Consider the following 18467-nt stretch of genomic DNA (forward strand, 5'->3'; position numbering starts at 1 on the left):
TTGTCGTAGACCCGCGTAATCAAGATAAAAACAAAAGCATTGCTAGTTAACCTTACACATTTTTTGGTTTCTGGATAGCTTGTCTGTGAGAACTATTGTCTGTTCATTGGCTGTTTAAAGTTTCCCATCTTCTTATATGCAGTTTCCACTTAGTAACTTGGTTTTAAATTGGGTGGTTTACTGTGAGCTGAGGATGAGTTGGTTTTGACAGCAGAATACTGTGTGAGAAGCAGGAAGGCTTGACTATGAATGTTTTATGAGGAAGAAAGAAGTGACTTTAAATTCTTGTCAGTGATGCGTCTTCCATAGTCCTGTAAATGCTTTGTATATAGTCTTTTGTTTTACTTGGCAGTTTAGCATGTGCCTTTTGAATAAAACATACAGCCATTTGCATTTGTTGAACTATGTAAACATGAAAGCTGAGAACTGGCGTTGCTGGGCTCTTCCTTTCTAAGCCCATCCCTGTATGTCTGTCAAAGTTACCTTTTACTACACAGATTTGATCCTGTCATCTGTGGAAAACTGCCGGTGGCGTACACTGCCTGCAGGGTAAACGTTGACTCTCTACAGTGGCGGGGAAGGTTCTTTGCGGTCTGCGTCTAGTCTGCCTCTTCAGCCGTGTTTCCCTCCATGAATGCACTAATTCACTCGCTCTGAACTTCTCATGGCTTCTTCACCGTCAGGTTCTTTCAGGCCTCTTTGTGTTCTTACAGGTTGTTTCCTTGGTTTGGGATAGTCGGACCCCCTTTCCTGCATTTAAAAAACACCCATCTGTCCTTCAGGACCCAGCTCTCTAAGATTCCCACTACTGTGAAACCTTCCATGACTACCTGTGCTGTGACAGGTCTGTACCTGTCTCTGTAATAGCCCATGTCATACTGTGTTGTAATTATTTGTTCAAGTTTGTCTCTCCCTTCCTTTGTTTCCTATAGATGTTCTCTATGTGTCATCTTTCTTTATTACCAAGGATTAGTATGATATGCCTTGTACCTTGTAGAGAGCAAGTGCTCAGTAAATTTTGGCCGGGCGAATGAATAAATGAATGAATGAATGAAATTGGGTTTTATTATGATGCTTCAGGTCACTTGATTACATTTGTTTGCTTTAGGGATTATACTTGGAGCATTGATCTTATTTTACCTGACTGTTTACAAAAATAATGTATCTTGGATCTGCCATGAATCACGTACCAAGTATTTTTAGTAACATAATGGGCATGATGATTTCTGTATCAGACAGCTTAGGCTAAGTTATGCTGCATCAACAAATGACCTCTAAATCTTAGCAGCTCACAACAGTAAATACTCATTCCTCACAAGTGTCACATAGGCTGTTGTTAGGCTTCTGCTGTGTTCCATGTTTTACTCATTCCAGGACTTAGGCTGAAAGAGCACTCCCCTTTTCTAACTTGTGGCGCAAGAAAAAGAACAAAGTAGAGCCACTCTGTGGCTCTTAAAGTTCTAGCTCACAGTGGCTGGAGTTCCTTCCCTCACATGTCACAGGACAAGGGATGTACCGGGCAGAGCCTGATGTTAACAGAGCAAGGAAGAATTATCGTCTCTGAGGAACAGGGGAGTGAATAATTGGGAACAATGACACAAATACAGATTTGTCTTACTGGCGTTCTCCTGTCTTTTATGACATCCAAAAGCCCTCATCTCTGGTTTTAACTTTGTTCTTTGCTTGACTCTGCCTTCAGAAGGTAGAACTTGTGAAGAAACTTGTATAAGTCTGGATAGAGATGATTTAGGAATAAAATATTCTTCCTTTTTGTATTGTTCTCTGTCTTCTTTATTAGTATTTTTCGAATGCCTCTGTACATCAGACTGGATTTTTTATTTTTAATAAAATACAGTTTTCTAGGCCCAACCCAGAAATAATGGATTAGAATTTGGAGAGTATGTAATACGCTTTTGACTCTTTGGTGATTCTGATGGAAAACCAGGGTTAGGAACAACTACTTTTAAATGTCCATTTCTTCTTTTAAAAACTGGGAATTCACTACCTATCATAGTCTCTTAGGTGCCAACTTTTCAGTTCTTTTCTGATTACAGAATTCAGTGGGCAATTTTAGTTTTAAAATTACTTTTTGTATATTCATATTATAGAATATTTAGAAAACTCAGAAAAACAAAGATGGAAATAAAATTTTTGTTTTTGGCAATTTCATTGACTAGATAATCTGAAAACATGTCTGCTCTAAAACATTTAGATGTGTTCATTCACTTATTCAAAAAAAGATCTATTTAACTGCATAGGGGAGCTTCCAAGAAAGCAAAAGAAATCCCTACAGACCAAGTAAGAGGGAAGTAGTCTAAGAAATACTCAAGAGAAGGAGACAGTGGCCAAGTGGGGTGGGGTTTGCAGTTGACAATTTCTAGAGCAGTGAATTTTAGCACCTCTTTGAGACAGAAGATGATGTCTTTTAAAATGGTGAGTTAGAAGTGAGACTTCATTCAGGGCCATTTCTCTAATGATGAGTGAATTTGAACGTTTTTCGTATGTTTGAGATGCATTCTCTCTTTCGGTGAATTGCTGCTTTTTCCTCATTTTTCACTTGGATTTTTGTTCTTTTTGTGCCTTAACTTTTTAACAACCCACATACATTAGTGTAATTAGCCCTTTTTTTGGATACCTGTTGTGAATGCTTTTCCCCGTTGGTAGGTTGTCTTTTGACTTTGTTTACAGTGGATTATGTCATGCAAAACCATCTTTTTATGTTTGTGTAGTCAAATTGATCAGTCTGTTCTTTTATTGCCTCTGTATTTGGAGTCAATATGAGGAAGCCTTTTCCTACTCTAAGGTTAAAGAATTCACGCATGTTTTCTTGTAGTACTTCTGTGGTTTTATTTTTATGTTTAGATCTTCAATCTATTTGGAGTTTATTCTTTTGTATAGTGTGAGATGTGGGTCTAATTGTATGTTTTACCAAATGGTTACTTAGTTTTCCCAGCACCATTTATTAAAAAATTTATCTTTACCTGAGTAATTTGAGATGCCCCCACCTTTGAGATATACCAAAGTTCCCTTTATTTATGGGTCTAATTCTACAGTTTCTATATTCTGCTGTCTCTTTGTTAATGCACTAGTACCATACTCTTTTCATATAGAGATTTTATAGTTTTTAGTTCTGCAAAGGTAGTATTCCTTTGTAGTTTTTTCTGCAGGTTTTTTTTTTCTTTTTGGCTCTTCTTTTGTTTGTTTTTCCATTTGAAGTTTAGTATTAGTTTCTTTAGTTCTACAAAATAAGCTGTTGGTATTTTTAGTGTGATTGCACTGAATTTATACATTAACTTAGTGAGACTAGTATCTTTATAATGTTCAGTCGCCTATTCAAGAAGATGGTATTATTCTATTTGTCTATGTCTTTTTGAGTGTCTTTTCAGGAATGTTTAAATTTTTTCCTCATATAGGTTTAGCACATTTTTTGTTAAATTTATTCGTAAGCATTTAATTTTGTCTGTTTCTGTTATAAATTGAGTTTTTCTCTATTCTATTTCCCTAATTTTCTCTGTTTATTATTTGTGTCAATGAAATTGATTTTGTATGTTAATTTGTATCCTAAACGTCTCTAATTTTTTATTTTTTTATTTTATTATTTTTTTTATCGGGGAAGGGGAACAGGACTTTATTGGGGAACAGTATATACTTCCAGGATTTTTTCCAAGTCTAATTTTTTTATTGCTTGATTCTCTGGGGTTTTCCAAGTATCCTATCTTATCATCCATTGTTATTTTTTCTAGTTGTCTGTAGTGCATAATTTTATGACTTTTATTTTTAAAAAAAAAACAGACCTTTTTCCCCCCTCACATTTCACCTTGCTATGAAGCGTGGAAAACAATGTGCCCTGCATGGCGGGGAAGACTTATTTCACTGACTTCTTAGGAAGTCCTAGATGTGCTCTCTTCTGTTAGCTGGAGGTGAGCAAGTGAAGGTTTAATAGTTAGCACTGATATATTAGGACGGGAATACTGGAGAAAAGAGTAAGTGTGTTTTCCTATAGAATATGAAGTTAAATTACATCTTGAATCTAACAGGGCAAGAATGAAAAGTATCTTAATAATTTGAGCATTATGACTTATGTACACAATAGATTGTATTAAGATAGATATACTGCGTAGCCTAGGAAGAGAACAAAAAGAAATCAAAGGAATGCATAGAATAAAAAGGATCTATGTATGAGAGTGGGATGCAGATTTATGCATTGAGCCATCCTTTACTGAGCATATATGAGAGATTAGAAATCTGAGAAAGTCCAGTTGAAGTCAAATCCAAGTGGAGCTAAAACTGGGTTATTGGGGGGGATTTAAATAGGGCAATAAATTTTTAGGACATTTCAGGTAGGAGTAGAATAAGACAAGGAGACAATCTGACTCCTAGATAAAAGCAAGGCGGAGAGTTTATTTCTTACCTTTCACACTGAAGGACTTCTACAGGGTTTTCAACAGAAGATTTTGAACAGGTATGATCAAACATGGGCTCTAGAATATTTAACTTTCAGGTGACACTTGAATGTCTCAGAGGTGGAAAGATGAAAGCAGGGAGATGGAAGAAAACATCATAGACATTGACTTCAGTCTTAGTTGGCTTCCCACGTTATTTCTTGACTGAACCTGGTTTCAGGTTTTTTTTTTTTTTTCTTTTTCTTTCTTCCTAGGACACTCTCTGAACCATATGGGTTCCTTTTTACTATCTCTCAGTCTCTTCCCCTCTTCCTGTATGAGAAGTTCTTTTGAAGTATTGTGAGAACTAGAGCTGCTTAGCTCAGGCTCTGGAGCCAATTGCCTGCGTTCGAATCCGGGCTTGACCGCGTGACATCCTCTGCTTTCAGCAAATTATTTGTCCTTTGCCTCAGTTTCCCCTTTGTGTAAAATAGAAGTAGTACTAACCTTACAGGATTGTTCTGAGGATTGATGAGCTAAAATATATAGAGAACTTAGAAACAGTACCTGGCACATAATAACAATTCAGGAAAAGTTAGCTATTTTAATTAATTTTTAATAATACTGTTTCCCCGAAAATAAGACCTATCTGACCATCAGCTCTAACACGTCTTTTGGAGCAAAAATTAATATAAGACCAGGTCTTATTTTACTATAAGACCGGATATAATATAATATAATATAATATAATATAATATAATATAATAAGGCTGGGTATTATATTATGTTATACCCGGTCTTATATTAATTTTTGCTCCAAAAGACGCATTAGAGCTGATTGTCTGACTAGTTCTTATTTTCGGGGAAACAGGGTACTGCCTTTCGCTATGCCTGCTTGTCCTTGTTTCACCAGTTTGTTACTTTGCAACCTTGGATAACTTTTTGTCAAGTGTTGATGTCAAATTAATGATATATATATATATATATATATATATATATATATATATATATATTTTTTTTTTTTTTTTTTTCTTCTTAATACCTCGAAGAAAGATATGTACTTTAAACAAACTTTATTTCTCTGGTAACCTTGAATGTTGTTTCTTCTTTCGTCCACTGATGTGATTTTTTACTCAGAAAATGCCTTTGTGTGGCAGTTCCTCTCCATCACTTTCCTGTTTTGTGTTTCTGCTAAGGTGTTAAAAACCAGTAGATCTTTATCCTGGAAATTATCTTAAATTTTTTTTGTTGTTGAAAGGGATCCAAGAAAATAGTTTGAAACTTCCATTTTGCTTTCAATCCACATCACAATGCTATTAGGAAGATGTTGTTAATACCCAGTTTCATAGAAGAGAAAAACAAGGCACACATCTGTTATTTTTATGTCCCAGAAAATACTCTATGAATGGGAGTCTGTGGTTTGCAATGGGAAGTGGTGTGTCCTCTGTAGAAAGGGACCCAAGGTAGCCATCTGTCTGCATCAGATACAGAGTATATTCTGGGATTTAAATTTTATTGCATTAAAATGTGACTTCTTTCAAATAGAATGTCAGGACTGTTTAGTTAAATGACTAATGTATTATGCATATTAAAAAATAATAGGTTCGAACATCTCTGAATATTAGTTAAGGAATTTTATATAGTTTTGTAATTGAAACACATAAAACTTGGCTTTAGGGTTAAAAATGTTGTTTTTAATGAATTGCCTTTTTAATTCACTGTGTTTCTTCTATGTTGAGTGGGTCATAAATTGAAGAGTCTGCTTTTAGCAGATGCAGAGCTTATGGGTACAAATTATCTTTTCTAACTGATTCTGTAATTAAAATGTGATTTCATTTAGAATTATTAAAAATCTCAAAAGTCTGTAAGCTACAAAAAAAAAATCAAGATTTGTTTCTGCATCTGATTAATTGCACTATTTAATATGCTGTTGACAATGGTACTAGGATATGAAAAAAGTGACTGTAAATCTATTGACAGTGTGCTTTATTTTCTCCAGCTGCAGCAAAAAATTATTCCTGATCAGGACCAACTGATGGCAGTAGCACTAGAGTGCATTTATAACTGTGAACGAAATGACCAACTCTCTCTCTGCTATGACATATTAGAGTGTCTGCCGCAAAGGGGATACGGGTGAGAATCCACAGCGTGCCAATCTTATTGTGGCGTTTTAGTCTAACAGTTAAAATGAAAAAGTTGCTTCTCTCAATGTCCATTACAGAGAATTCTGGGAATATAAAAAGGTATAAAGAAAATGAAATCATCTGAAAATCTGTTGCCTAGAGATAAACTTTTGTTTTTCTAGCAGTATATGGGAAATCACTATAATTTTGTCAACCTTGATATTATAATTTTCCATTGAAAAACAAAAATAGCACCACCACAACAAAAAATACTGTTTAAGGTGTATAGACAATGGTATGTCTTCATTTTAAGCTGTATTTCTAGTTAAGCATTTTCCATATTTGTGGGCTAATTGTATTTCTTTTACGAATTGTTTGTTCTTGCCCTTTTGCCTGTAGTAATCCCTTTAAATAGTGGTGCATCAATGTGTGTAATTTATTTTTTCTTTCAGTTTTTTTGAGATATAACTAACAGCTAAATTTAAGGTGAACAGCATAATATGTGCTGACTTACGTATATTGTGAAATTATTACCACAATAAGTTCAGTTAACATCCATAATCTTATATAGATACAAAAAAAAAAAGCAAAATTGTTTTTGGATTTGCTGTCTGAGCCACTTTCAGATATAACATACAGCCACACAGCAGTGTTAACTGAAGTCATATTGTACATTACATCTCTTTTACTTAATTATCTTATAACTGGAAGTTTGTACCTATTAACTACCTTTCAATCTTTTTTTCGATGAGTTTGGTGGAATTTTTTTTTAAATTCATATAAGTGAAATAATTTCTGTTTCTCTGACGTATTTCACTTAGCATAATGCCCTCAAGGTCCATGCGTCTTGTAAATACAGGAAAATATATTTTTTCTTTATTCATTCACCCATCAGTGGACACTTAGGTTGTTTCCATGTCTTGGCCATTGTAAATAATGCTTCTGTGAACATGAGAGTGCAGATGTCTCTTCGACATAGTAATTTCATTTCATTTGGATATATACCCAGAAGGGGAATTACTGGATCATAGTTCTCTTTTTAATTTTTTGAGGAATGAATACATAATTTTTAGCTGGGCTTATGTTTGAATGGAAATTTATTTAACATTCTTTTGGATCATTAATTTGCGTGCAAATCAGATTTATATTTTCTTTTTGAAAGTTAGGTAATAATCATTCCTTTAATCACATTTTTAAATCTAGTATGTATTATAAATTTCACATCCGGAGAAGTGTAACAATACGTGGAACTGCACTGAGTGAATAATTAGTGGAACTGTTTCTAGGCCTTTTTGATTTCAGCTGAGCCACTTAACTTCTCTGGTCATTACTTTCCTCATTTGGATAGTCAGATATTTAGACAACAAGGCCTCCTCATGCTCTATTTTCTCTTTCTCTTTGACCTTTATTTTTCTCTGCTTTTCTTTTTTTTTTCTTCCTCTGCCTTTTCCTTCCAAAGAGATATTTATTTTTTTGTGTGTGAAATGAATGATATAAATGACCAATTTTGCAACCCATTGTGAAATAAATGTTTTATGCAGTCATTAATGGTAAAATGAGGTGAAAGATTGATGGGAAAAGGACATTTACATGGTACCAAAGTATTACCCCAGCAACTATTTTTAATTTAATTTTATTTTTTGTAATTTCAAAGAGGAAATTTACCATTATAAACCTTTAATCAATCATCAAATATAGCTGACGTACAGTCAGAAAGCCTGACATTATGTGCCTCCTGGTAAGATACAATATGAAGTAAAATTGCTGACCCTGAATTTAATCAATCCTTTAAGTCAAACTTCTAGTTTACAGTAAATGCAAGGAATAGGATAACGAGTTAAATAATGCCATGAAGAAAACAGCCAGATAACAAACAGAATGTGAGACATTCTACAAATCTCTGTGAGATATACAACTAGTCTCTTCACTTTGAAAAGTCATTGTCATAGAGAAAAACATATTGGTGGGGATGAGGAGGTACTGTTGGTCTAAAGCCAAGGAGTCCAAAGGGACATAAATCCCCTTCTGATTTTTAACTATAAATAATGTATGGAGTAGTTAAAGTCAAGAAATTGGAAGACTTGTTATATTTGGTTGGTGTAAAAATAATTGTGGTTTAAAAGGCTAAAAGTAATTGCAAAAACCGCAATTACTTTTGCAGTAACCTAATAGATAAACAGCCATTGGCTCTCACCTTGCCCATCCTTTCATACCTGACTTCTAAAGGCAAGCACTCATTATAGATAATATTTTTTCTTACTGACTTTGCCTCTATCAGCTTGAGGCCTCCTTTGTTGTCCCTGAATCAACTAGGTAAAAATCATTGACTTTCAACTGACATTATAATTTTTAAAAATAAATGTGTGAGACTTTGTTTTTTAGTAAGATCAAATATGTATAAATATCAATTAGAGTTTATCTATTAATTTTTAAACAGTAATTTGCCTACCATGAGGAGAAAGTGATGGTATCAGTAGAATGATGATACTAAACGAACACTTTTTATATACATATGACAGGGAATTAGTGTATTTCTTTTCAAAAAGTGTGTAGGCTAAAAAATTGGCCTCTTTTGTATGTGTGTGGCTGAAGGGCTCTTTGCCTTCAGAATAATGATCGCTAATGTAACAGATTTTTTTTTTTGTAAATACGAGGAATGGCTTGATACTCTTGTTGTCCCAGTTCCTTCTTTCTTTCCTTTTTTTTTCTCAATATTTTATTGGGGAAGGGGAACAGGACTTTATTGGGGAACAGTGTGTTTTTCCAGGACCGGTTAGCTCCAAGTCAAGTTGTTTTCCTTCATTCTTTGTTGTGGAGGGCGCAGCGCAGCGCAGCTCAGCTCCAGGTCCAGTCGCCGTTTTCATCCCATGTGGGAGTTGAACCGGCAGCCTTGTCGTTGAGAGCTCATGCCCAAACCGACTGAGCCATCCAGCTGCCCCTGGGCAGCTCAGTGGCAACTCAGCTCAAGGTGCCGTTTTCACTCTTAGTTGCAGGGGGTGCAGCCCGCCATCCCTTGCTGGAGTCGAACTGGCAACCTTGTTGTTGAGAGCACTCGCTCTAACCAACTGAGCCATCCTGCTGCCCAGCAGCTCAGCAGCAGCTCGTTGTCTTCACTCTAGTTGCAGAGGGCGCACCTCACTGGCCCGTGTGGGAATCGAACCGAACCGAACCGGCAGCCTGTTGCTCAGAGCTCGTGCTCTAACCAACTGAGCCATCCGGTCGCCCCATTTCTTCCTTAATGATTGTATTGCACAGTTACAGTTTTCTAAATAATATAGGGCTTCAGAATATTTTCTGTGGTTCTCTTTGTTCTTCATGTCAAGTTTGTCAATTCATATTCTCCCAGTGATTAGTTGTTTATTTTTAATGGTTAAATGGTTATTTACCAAACGGCAAGCTGTGTATTGTTTTGCCATTTAGGAAATGAGCAATCACTTATTTAATTGAATTAAATTTTTATGTATCTTACCTAGGCAGCGTATTCCATCTGGGTGAAAAAAATCGTTCATCATTATGTTTGTGAATGTCAGTTCACAAACGAAGAACACTGTGTCTTGAAAATCAATGACAAAAGTTTATTGTGCAACTATAAAATGACAATTTAAAAATATTATTCCTGAATGAGTATGTTAATGGCAGTTAGCTCTGACAAATGATGTTTTTTTTGAAAGAGTTTCAGTGGAATATTCTCTAATTTATCAACTCAGTCCAAGGCCTAAAATTTGTTTTAAAAAGATGTCTCAGTAAATTACACTAAATTACTGCCAGATAGATTTAGACAAATACAGATTATAGTTTAAAAAATAATAGTGCTTTTGTGCTGAAGTTAGGTCATTTTTAATTTTCAAGTCCAGACAAAGAATTTTATTTGATCTTTTTATTACTAAAACCCTAAGATCTTGCTGGAATCCAGATGGCTCATCGGTTTGAAGGCACCTGAAAGTGTCAGGGCAGCAGTTCTCTTTTGGGAGTGTTCCCTCCGGGGTTTGGACACAGAGTGGCATAAGGCGAAAGAGGGCTTTTAGAGCAGTTGCTAACCTTTCCTGCCAAATCTGTGCTTTCACTCGTATATGCTTTGTGCCATATAAAATCTGTTCTACCAGCATATTTTTATTAGTTTATGATCTTTTTCATGATAATGTTTCCCTTAGTCCCCTGTCGACTTGTTTCCTCGAAAGGGTTGCTTCTTATTGATGGCTCTACTTCTCCCTGGTTCTTTCATAATGAAGTGGATACAGAGGGAATGACATAACATGAAGAAGTCCACTGATTATTTAGAGTTCTAATGGAAACTTCCTGGTGGGTGGGTCACAGGTAGTGTAGATAGGCCTAGGAGAAAGCCACCGTGCAGGGCCAGGTTTCCTTATCTGTTTCATTGGTTAAGAGAACAGAAATAAATGATGGTTTTCCCCTTACCTTTCTGAAAAACAAGACTGCAACTGATTTATAATTCATTTTTTTTTTGCCTTTTAGCAGAACTGAACTTCAAATTCTTTAGAAAATTGTTGCCCATATCTTGCTAATCTATGATAGAGAATATTGTTCTACTCTAGTGTTTTTTTATCTTAATCTCTTGAGACATGAAAGAGGCTGAATGAGCTCAGGTGATAAGACTGAATTTTACCTGGACAATGTAAAATTGTTACGTATTAAGTATAAGGGAAACATCATACCTGTTTTTCACTTAGGTGAGTTTTGAGTTTAATTCAAAAAACTCCTACTAAAACATAATTTTAACTTTTTTCTCTTAATCTTTTAGTCAAAAGACAGAGGTAACTACTTCTCTTCATGACATGGTAGACCAACTGGAACAGATTCTCAGGTGAGAAAAACGACAGCCTATGTGGCTCTATTCTGATTGAGGAGGTGTGTCCAGGAAATATTCTTTCAAATATGTCTACTAGTCATTTCCCATTTGACCTTTTATATGTTTGACTCTCTTGGGGGTGAATTTTCTTAATAACAAATGTTCTACTGGCTTATTTTACAAACTCCTAGAGTAATAAGAACGTGGACTTTGATAACTGGTAGACCTGGGGTCACATCTGGACGTTGCCACTTACTAGCTGTGTGGTCGTTGAGCCTAGAGTTTTCATATGTCTAATAGCTATCTCATGAGTTTATGGAATTAACATTAGATTAGGCATTTAAAGTGCTTCACACATAGTAAGTAGAAATGTTAGTTCTTGCAGGAACTATTGCATCTATCATCAAACAATGTTTATTACGCTCCTAACTTTCTTTTTTTGGGCACAATATATTTGATTGTATGTCTGGATCATAGCAAACTACACTGGAGCCTTCAGCTAACTCTTGTAGTAATATTCTTTTACTGTCAAAATGAAAAATTAAATTGTCTTTCTCGGAGACTGAAATTTCCCAATTTGCCACTTAGGAAGTCTTTAATGTTTGCTAGTATTTATTTTTATATGTGTACATAATTGTGCTTGTGTATAGTTTTAAAATATTTGTATAAAAATAAGATTTTAGGAATAATAAACTTTGTCCGTCTAATATGAAATTATAGGTAATAATATCGCTTTATAGAGGTAATATGTATAGTAAAGTATAATAATTTGGAATCTACTAATTAAAAATTTTATGCAAGTTAAAGGACTTCAGTGTAAATATATTTTGAGTTGTATTTAAGGAAACATATTTTTGTGTACCATAGCATGTGAGTTTAATGAAGAATTAACTGTTCAATTTCCTTAGGACCTCTATTTATTATTACTTAGCCTGATTCATTTAGTCTATGTTCTGAAAGTTGTACAGTTTTTTTTTCTTGGAAAATGTTTAATAAATCAAGCATTTCCTATTATAGCTTGGCTTCTGTCTCTCCTTTCTTCACCCTCTCTGAAAAATTGAGCATAATTTGACTAAAGCTTACAGGGTTAAGTCAATACGAGTCATTCGTTTTTTTTAAAGATTTGTTACTTGTAAATCTGCATGTTTACTTTTGTTTCCCTAATGAAATTGAGAAGAGCTACTTCAAAGAGGTACAGTAAAATGAGCACAATGTCTTTTACCCTGTGTTCTGGGTGTAACTGTGGGTGAGCCTTATAGTCACGTGTGCTTTCAATGCCTCAAGCACACAGTAACATCCTATAGGTTTCTGGATGATACTCAGGCCTTTCACTGTTGAACTTAATTTACTGACCTTTTAAAATGAGAACTTGCTGTTCCTGTTCCACTGCGTAGCCATTAATAGTTGATAAATGTTTTAACATACATAATGTCATGACCCATGAAACCTATCTTTATGAAGAGTTTCTGAATTCTGTCCAGCCTCTCTATAAGTCCAGTACCACGTTTCCCCCAAAATAAGAACTAACTCTAATGCGTCTTTTGGAGCAAAAATTAATATAAAAGCTGGTATTATATTATGTTATACCCAATCTTATATAACACCTGGTCTGATATAACACCTGGTCTTATATTAAAATAAGACAGGGTCTTATATTAATTTTTGCTCCAAAAGATGCATTAGAGCTGGTGGTCCATCTAGGTCTTATTTTCGGGGAAACATGGTAGTAGTTATTCATAAATGTGAGATTTGGGGAGACAGCCCAGGTGTATGAATATATACGATGCTGATGATTATGGAATGTGATATCTCAAGAAGATTCCTATGAGACCAAGAAAGTGTGTGACATACCCTGTATTTTTATAGAATGGATTCTTGAGGGAGATTGAGCCTTATGATATTTCTGTGGTTCTCCAACTATAAAATGCTTTGCTTTTTACTTTTCTAGCAGCTTTGTCTGTGACAAAATACTCAATAGGATTGTTAACAGTTAAAGGTGTGTATTGAAATAATAGATTTGACTTATTTTATTGACTTCGTGCTTTTAGAACACAGGAAAATTGTACTAAAAGATTTTGAGATAAAGATATGTCATGCTTTTTTTAATGTGCTGCTTCTCCCAAGTATATTATAATAAAAATCAGTAGGGAAGAAAAGATTAGATATATAATTATTAGCTACTTTTTTTTTTTTTTGCTGAGAATTAATGTAATATGTAAAATTGGGGCATTCTCTGTGCTTTTTTTTTTTAATACTAAATACCTATGTACTATTTGTATATTTAAGATTCTTAGACTTTTTGTGTGGTAGCAAGATTTAAAAATTTGTTTTTCTTTAACTTACAGTGTGTCAGAGCTTTTGGAGAAACATGGACTTGAGAAACCAATTTCTTTTGTTAAAAAGACTCAGTCTAGCTCAGAAGAGGCACGCAAGCTGATGGTGAGATTGACCAGACACACCGCTCGGAAGTGAGTAATAAAATTGATACTTGTATATGATTAAAAATGAGCACTGCACTTTTCCTTTTTTTTTCAACTTCATTGAGTTATAATTGACCAACAATAAATTGCACACATTTAAAGTGTAGAATTTGATAAGTTTTGATATATGTATATATTCATTAAACCGCTACATTCAAGATAATGAGCATATCCATAAGTCGTAACCGTTTTCTCTCGCACCTTTATAAGTCCCTCCCTACTCTCGCTTCCCAGTCACACTCACATTCCCTTTCCGAATACCCCTGACCTACTTTTTTGTCCCTATATATTACTTTGCATTTCCTAGAATTTTATGGAAAAGGAATTATGCAGTACACACTTTTTTCTTTTACTTCGTCTTCTTTCAGTCGAAAGTATTATTTTGTGATTCATCCGTGTTATACCATGTAGTATCAATAATTTACCATTATATTTGCTGAATGGTATTCTATTGTATGAATTCATCACACTTTGCTTATTCACCTGTTGATGGACATGCAGGTTGTTTTGAGTTTTGGCTTTGAGAAATAACACTATGAATTTCACGTAGCCGTCTTTGTATTGACGTGCACTTTCATTTCTTTTGGATGAATTTGTAAGAGTGAAATAGCAGAGTCGTGTGGTAGGTGGACCTACCTACCATATGACCCTGGCTAACTTTGAAAAATGGTACTATCTTCCAGAGTATTGTGCTACTTTATTTTGTAACCAATCTTGTAGGAGGCTTTCAGTTGTTCCACGTCTTTGTCAGCATTTGGTATGGTCAGTCTTTTTAAATTGAGCTATTCTAATAGATAGGCAGTGGCATCTGATTTTGGTTTTAATTGCTTTCTTTAATGAATAATAATGTTAAACATCTTTTTATGTGCTTATTTGCCATTTATATATCTTCTTTGATCATTTTAAAAACTTGGGTTGTTCGTTCTTACTGATTTTGAGACTGTTCTTATATATTCAGGATACAAGTCCTTTATTAGATATGCGTAGACTTGCTCCTGTTTGTGTTTATGTTTTCATTTTTTTAACTGGATCTTTTTAAGAGCATACATTTTTAAATTTTGATGAAGTCTAGTTTATCAATTTTTTCTTTTCTGATTGTGCTTTTGACATAATTTTAAGATACTTTAGTCGCAAAGATTTTCTCCTACCATTTCTAGTCAAATTTTATAGTTTTGTAGATTTATAGTAAGTCTTAAAACTAGATAACTTTAGTCTCCCAACTTTGATTTTCTTTTTCAAAGTTGTTTTGTTTATTTTAGGACCTTTGTATTTTCATATGAATTTCAGAATCAGCTTGTCATCTTTGCAAAAATGTCTTTTGGACTTTTGATAGGGATTATGTTTAATCTGTAGATTAATTTGGAGAGTGCTACTATCTTAAATCAATATTAAGTCTTCCAATCAATGCACACAGGATGTCTTTTCATTTACTTAGGTCTTTAATTTCTCTCAATGATCTTTGTAGTTTTCCGTGTACAAGTCTCGTACTTATTTTAAATTTATTCCTAAGTACTTTATTATTTTGGGTGTGTTATTGTAAATAAGACTGTTTCTTTATTTTTGGATTGTTCATTCCTAGTGTGTAGAAATACAATTGAATTTTGATATATTGATCCTGTATCTTTCAGTTTTGCTGGACTCATTTATTAGCTCTGATAGTTTTTTTTCCCGCCAGATTCCATAGGATTTTCTATATACAGATATGTCATCTGTGAATAGGCACAGCTTTGCCACTTTTCTTTCCAATTTGTATGCCTTTTATTATTTTTTCTCTTTTCATTGGTGTTAGCATGATATCCTTTTTGGTATACAGCAGGGTTCATAACTCTTCCCCATTAGCATGGTTTATCTTTTACTTTTAATTAATTTTTTTTTTTTTGAAGTGCATTTCTTGTAGGCAGCATGTAAGTTGGGCCTTTCTGTCAAGATGTGATTTGGAGAGAGCCAGGCTGCCAGGTGCTGCTTAGTTACAGTGGGATTATAGGGGAGTTAATACCCGTAAGACCTGCCCTCAAGCAGTAACACCATGCGAGGGTAGATGGATAAACTCCACCTCCCAGATGACGCCTGCCATTCTGAGCAGCAATTGGCAAGTTGCTTATGTAATGCAGCCAGTCTTGGCTTTTTCAAGGCACTCTCCTTTCTAAAGAATCCCCATCTCTCTTTCTATGTCTCTCTTTCAACAGTGTGCTCTAGTTATTGACACATGTCATTATGTTCCCTTCTAGGTCATATGCTTCTCCAGGGCACGTGCTGTATCACTATACATCTAAAGGGGACCTTGCGTAGCCATGGTTCTTCCTCAGTAATTATTAAATGAATAATTTAGAAGGCTTGGCAACTTAAGTCTTAAGATTTCTTTGCAACTAGAAACAAATGGTCAATATTTCTGGTCATGTAACTACTCTAGAATGTTCTCAATAAGAAAGACTTGTTGTTGTGACTAGGTTATCTACCGTCTTTCCATTGAGTCCCTCAGGTATTTCTGAAGTCTTTGAAGTTAATTTCTACGTATGGTGTTATACTTGCTGCAAATATGTAAGAGAATGGCTTCTTTTTTTTTTTTAAAGTAGTCAATTTGAAATAAATCTTGTTTCATGTCTTCTACAATAGCTTTGCCTTCAGCCCTACAGACTATTCTTACGCATTTTGTAAATGGTGGCAGATTTCATCGAATCTGTCACAAGTCAAGTTTTAACGTCTCGAGTGCAATACTGTTTCTCCATGGAAAATACGCTTTCATTCCAGAACTGTAAATCATTCATAATGTTTGTATTCAGAGATCGAGTTCTCTGTGAATTTGTAAATTCCTTGCACAGTAACTTCAAGTTCTATTCTTGGTTCTTGTTTACTGAATGTATTCTGAAAAGGCCATTGTAAATAATGTCTTATAATTTATTTTAATTGGAACCTGTACTTATGGCTAGCCATGTGTGAGAAAACAATAATACCATCTGTGCTGGTGGTGATGGCTTCCAGAAGAACAGCTGGGCCATGAGAAGTTGAATTCGGCTAGGCAGTGCCTCGGTCTGATTCCATCAAGCAGGTGCAAGGTGGACATGCACTTCATCAAGCATTTTGCCACTTCTCTGCAGCCAAATCTGAAAGAGCTATCTAATTCTTTGAAGCCCGCCCAAAGAGTTCACGTACCAGGGTCTAACTCATGGAAACACTTCAGGGATTATCTTGGAGGTCTTGCAACTATATCAGTTTTTGTGTGTGTATTTGGTGGAAAAAATGGGTTCTTTTATGCTTTATCGCCTATGGGAATGGAAGTAATCGTTCATTTTGTGTAATAAATATAAAATGCTATAAGCAAATGAAGCATATGCTTTTTAAAAATTTTAGGTGAAAAATTCCTGATTAGAATTCTCTCAGGCTTTTCCCACAGCAATGCTATTATACACAGTCTACTTGCCCTGTTTTTCACGCATAAAAAAGAAAAAGATGCATGGAAAAGAGACATCCATTTGGTATTTGACAAACACAAAACAAAACAAAATCTGCCCTTTTCAAACAATGAGATTCATGATTATGTAGAACTTCAAGACTAGAAAGTGAACATAAATGATGATTCTAAGCCCAGATATATTTAGCAAAGATGAACAGTTGAAAGAGAATTACAGCACAGTGTCCCTCCCACTAGACAATGGTAGTAATCATGGATGTGACTATAGAAAAACAAAATATTTTTGTAACTTTCAGACTCATTCATTCACATTTATTGAATATTTTCTACCAGAAAAATGGAGGGAGTGTCTTTTCATATATTTTTGTTTAAGTTAATCCTCACAGTATATGAAAAGGCAATCTGAAACTCAGAGAAATTAAAAAATGTGTTTAAATCTGCACAGGTAACTGACTTTGTTTTTATCACATTGAGGAACATAATCTCATCCATTCCTTGTCACTCTGTAAGATGCATGTTAAGTGAGGAAAATCTGAAATTCAGGAGTATTAAATGACTAGCTCAGAATCATGCGGCTAATATGTGAAATTGTTAACAAAGCCCCTTCCCCCACTGCAGGAGAATCAGAAGCATCTCTTCTCTAACTCTAACCCGGGATACCAGTGCTAAATGGTATTTGATCCACTAGATTGCGTAGGCCTCACTGCCTGTATAGGTCTGATCCCTGACTGGTACCTTGCCTCCAACCTGGAGGAATTGTAAATGACCCAGAACACCTGATAGAGGCTCTGTGCTGTGGGTTTTCCTGGGTGTGGTCACTGGAATGTCCTTGAGGGGCCAAACTGCAGAGCACGCTGCTTCTTCCTAAGCCAGAAAGGACAATGCGTGCACCTCCCCTAGGAGGCTGTCACCTGGGAAGAAGGTAATCCTTGCAGTGATCTGTTGTCCATTGGATGGGTGGACTGCAGCAAGGACTGCACCTGGAAGGAACAACGGGTGCTCCCCTGCTGCTGAGCCGCTGCCGGCCTCCCGTCGGATGCCATGCATGGCCTGCGGTTGCCGCATGGGTCTGCATGTGGACTTGCACTTAAGAAGCTCCCTGCTGACGATTGCAGGGAGATGAAGATGGAATCTGAGACTAATTCTCCTGTCTCCACCGCTGCTTTATCTTACCCTAGAAACGCACAGATTACTTACCTTTGCCATTTCCGTTCAGTGCTCTACCAGTTCTGTGTGTAGGCAGCTTCCAGCAGCACCAGCGTTGGC

The 18467-nt window shown here is 35.4% G+C and overlaps 1 protein-coding gene across 2 annotated transcripts in view; it reads left to right on the forward strand.

Annotated features, from left to right (window-relative positions):
- Window positions 1-18467, forward strand: part of NBAS (NBAS subunit of NRZ tethering complex) — a 275617-nt gene that overhangs the window by 112288 nt on the left and 144862 nt on the right. For both annotated transcript variants that reach the window (XM_081069547.1, XM_081069548.1), the window contains exons 26-28: window positions 6382-6515; window positions 11265-11327; window positions 13658-13780. In XM_081069547.1, coding sequence (XP_080925673.1) covers window positions 6382-6515; window positions 11265-11327; window positions 13658-13780 — 320 coding nt within the window. The remainder of the gene's footprint in view (window positions 1-6381; window positions 6516-11264; window positions 11328-13657; window positions 13781-18467) is intronic.

The sequence above is a fragment of the Rhinolophus hipposideros genome (genome assembly GCF_964194185.1).
Source record: "Rhinolophus hipposideros genome assembly, chromosome: 12".
NCBI classification, from domain to species: Eukaryota; Metazoa; Chordata; class Mammalia; order Chiroptera; family Rhinolophidae; genus Rhinolophus; species Rhinolophus hipposideros.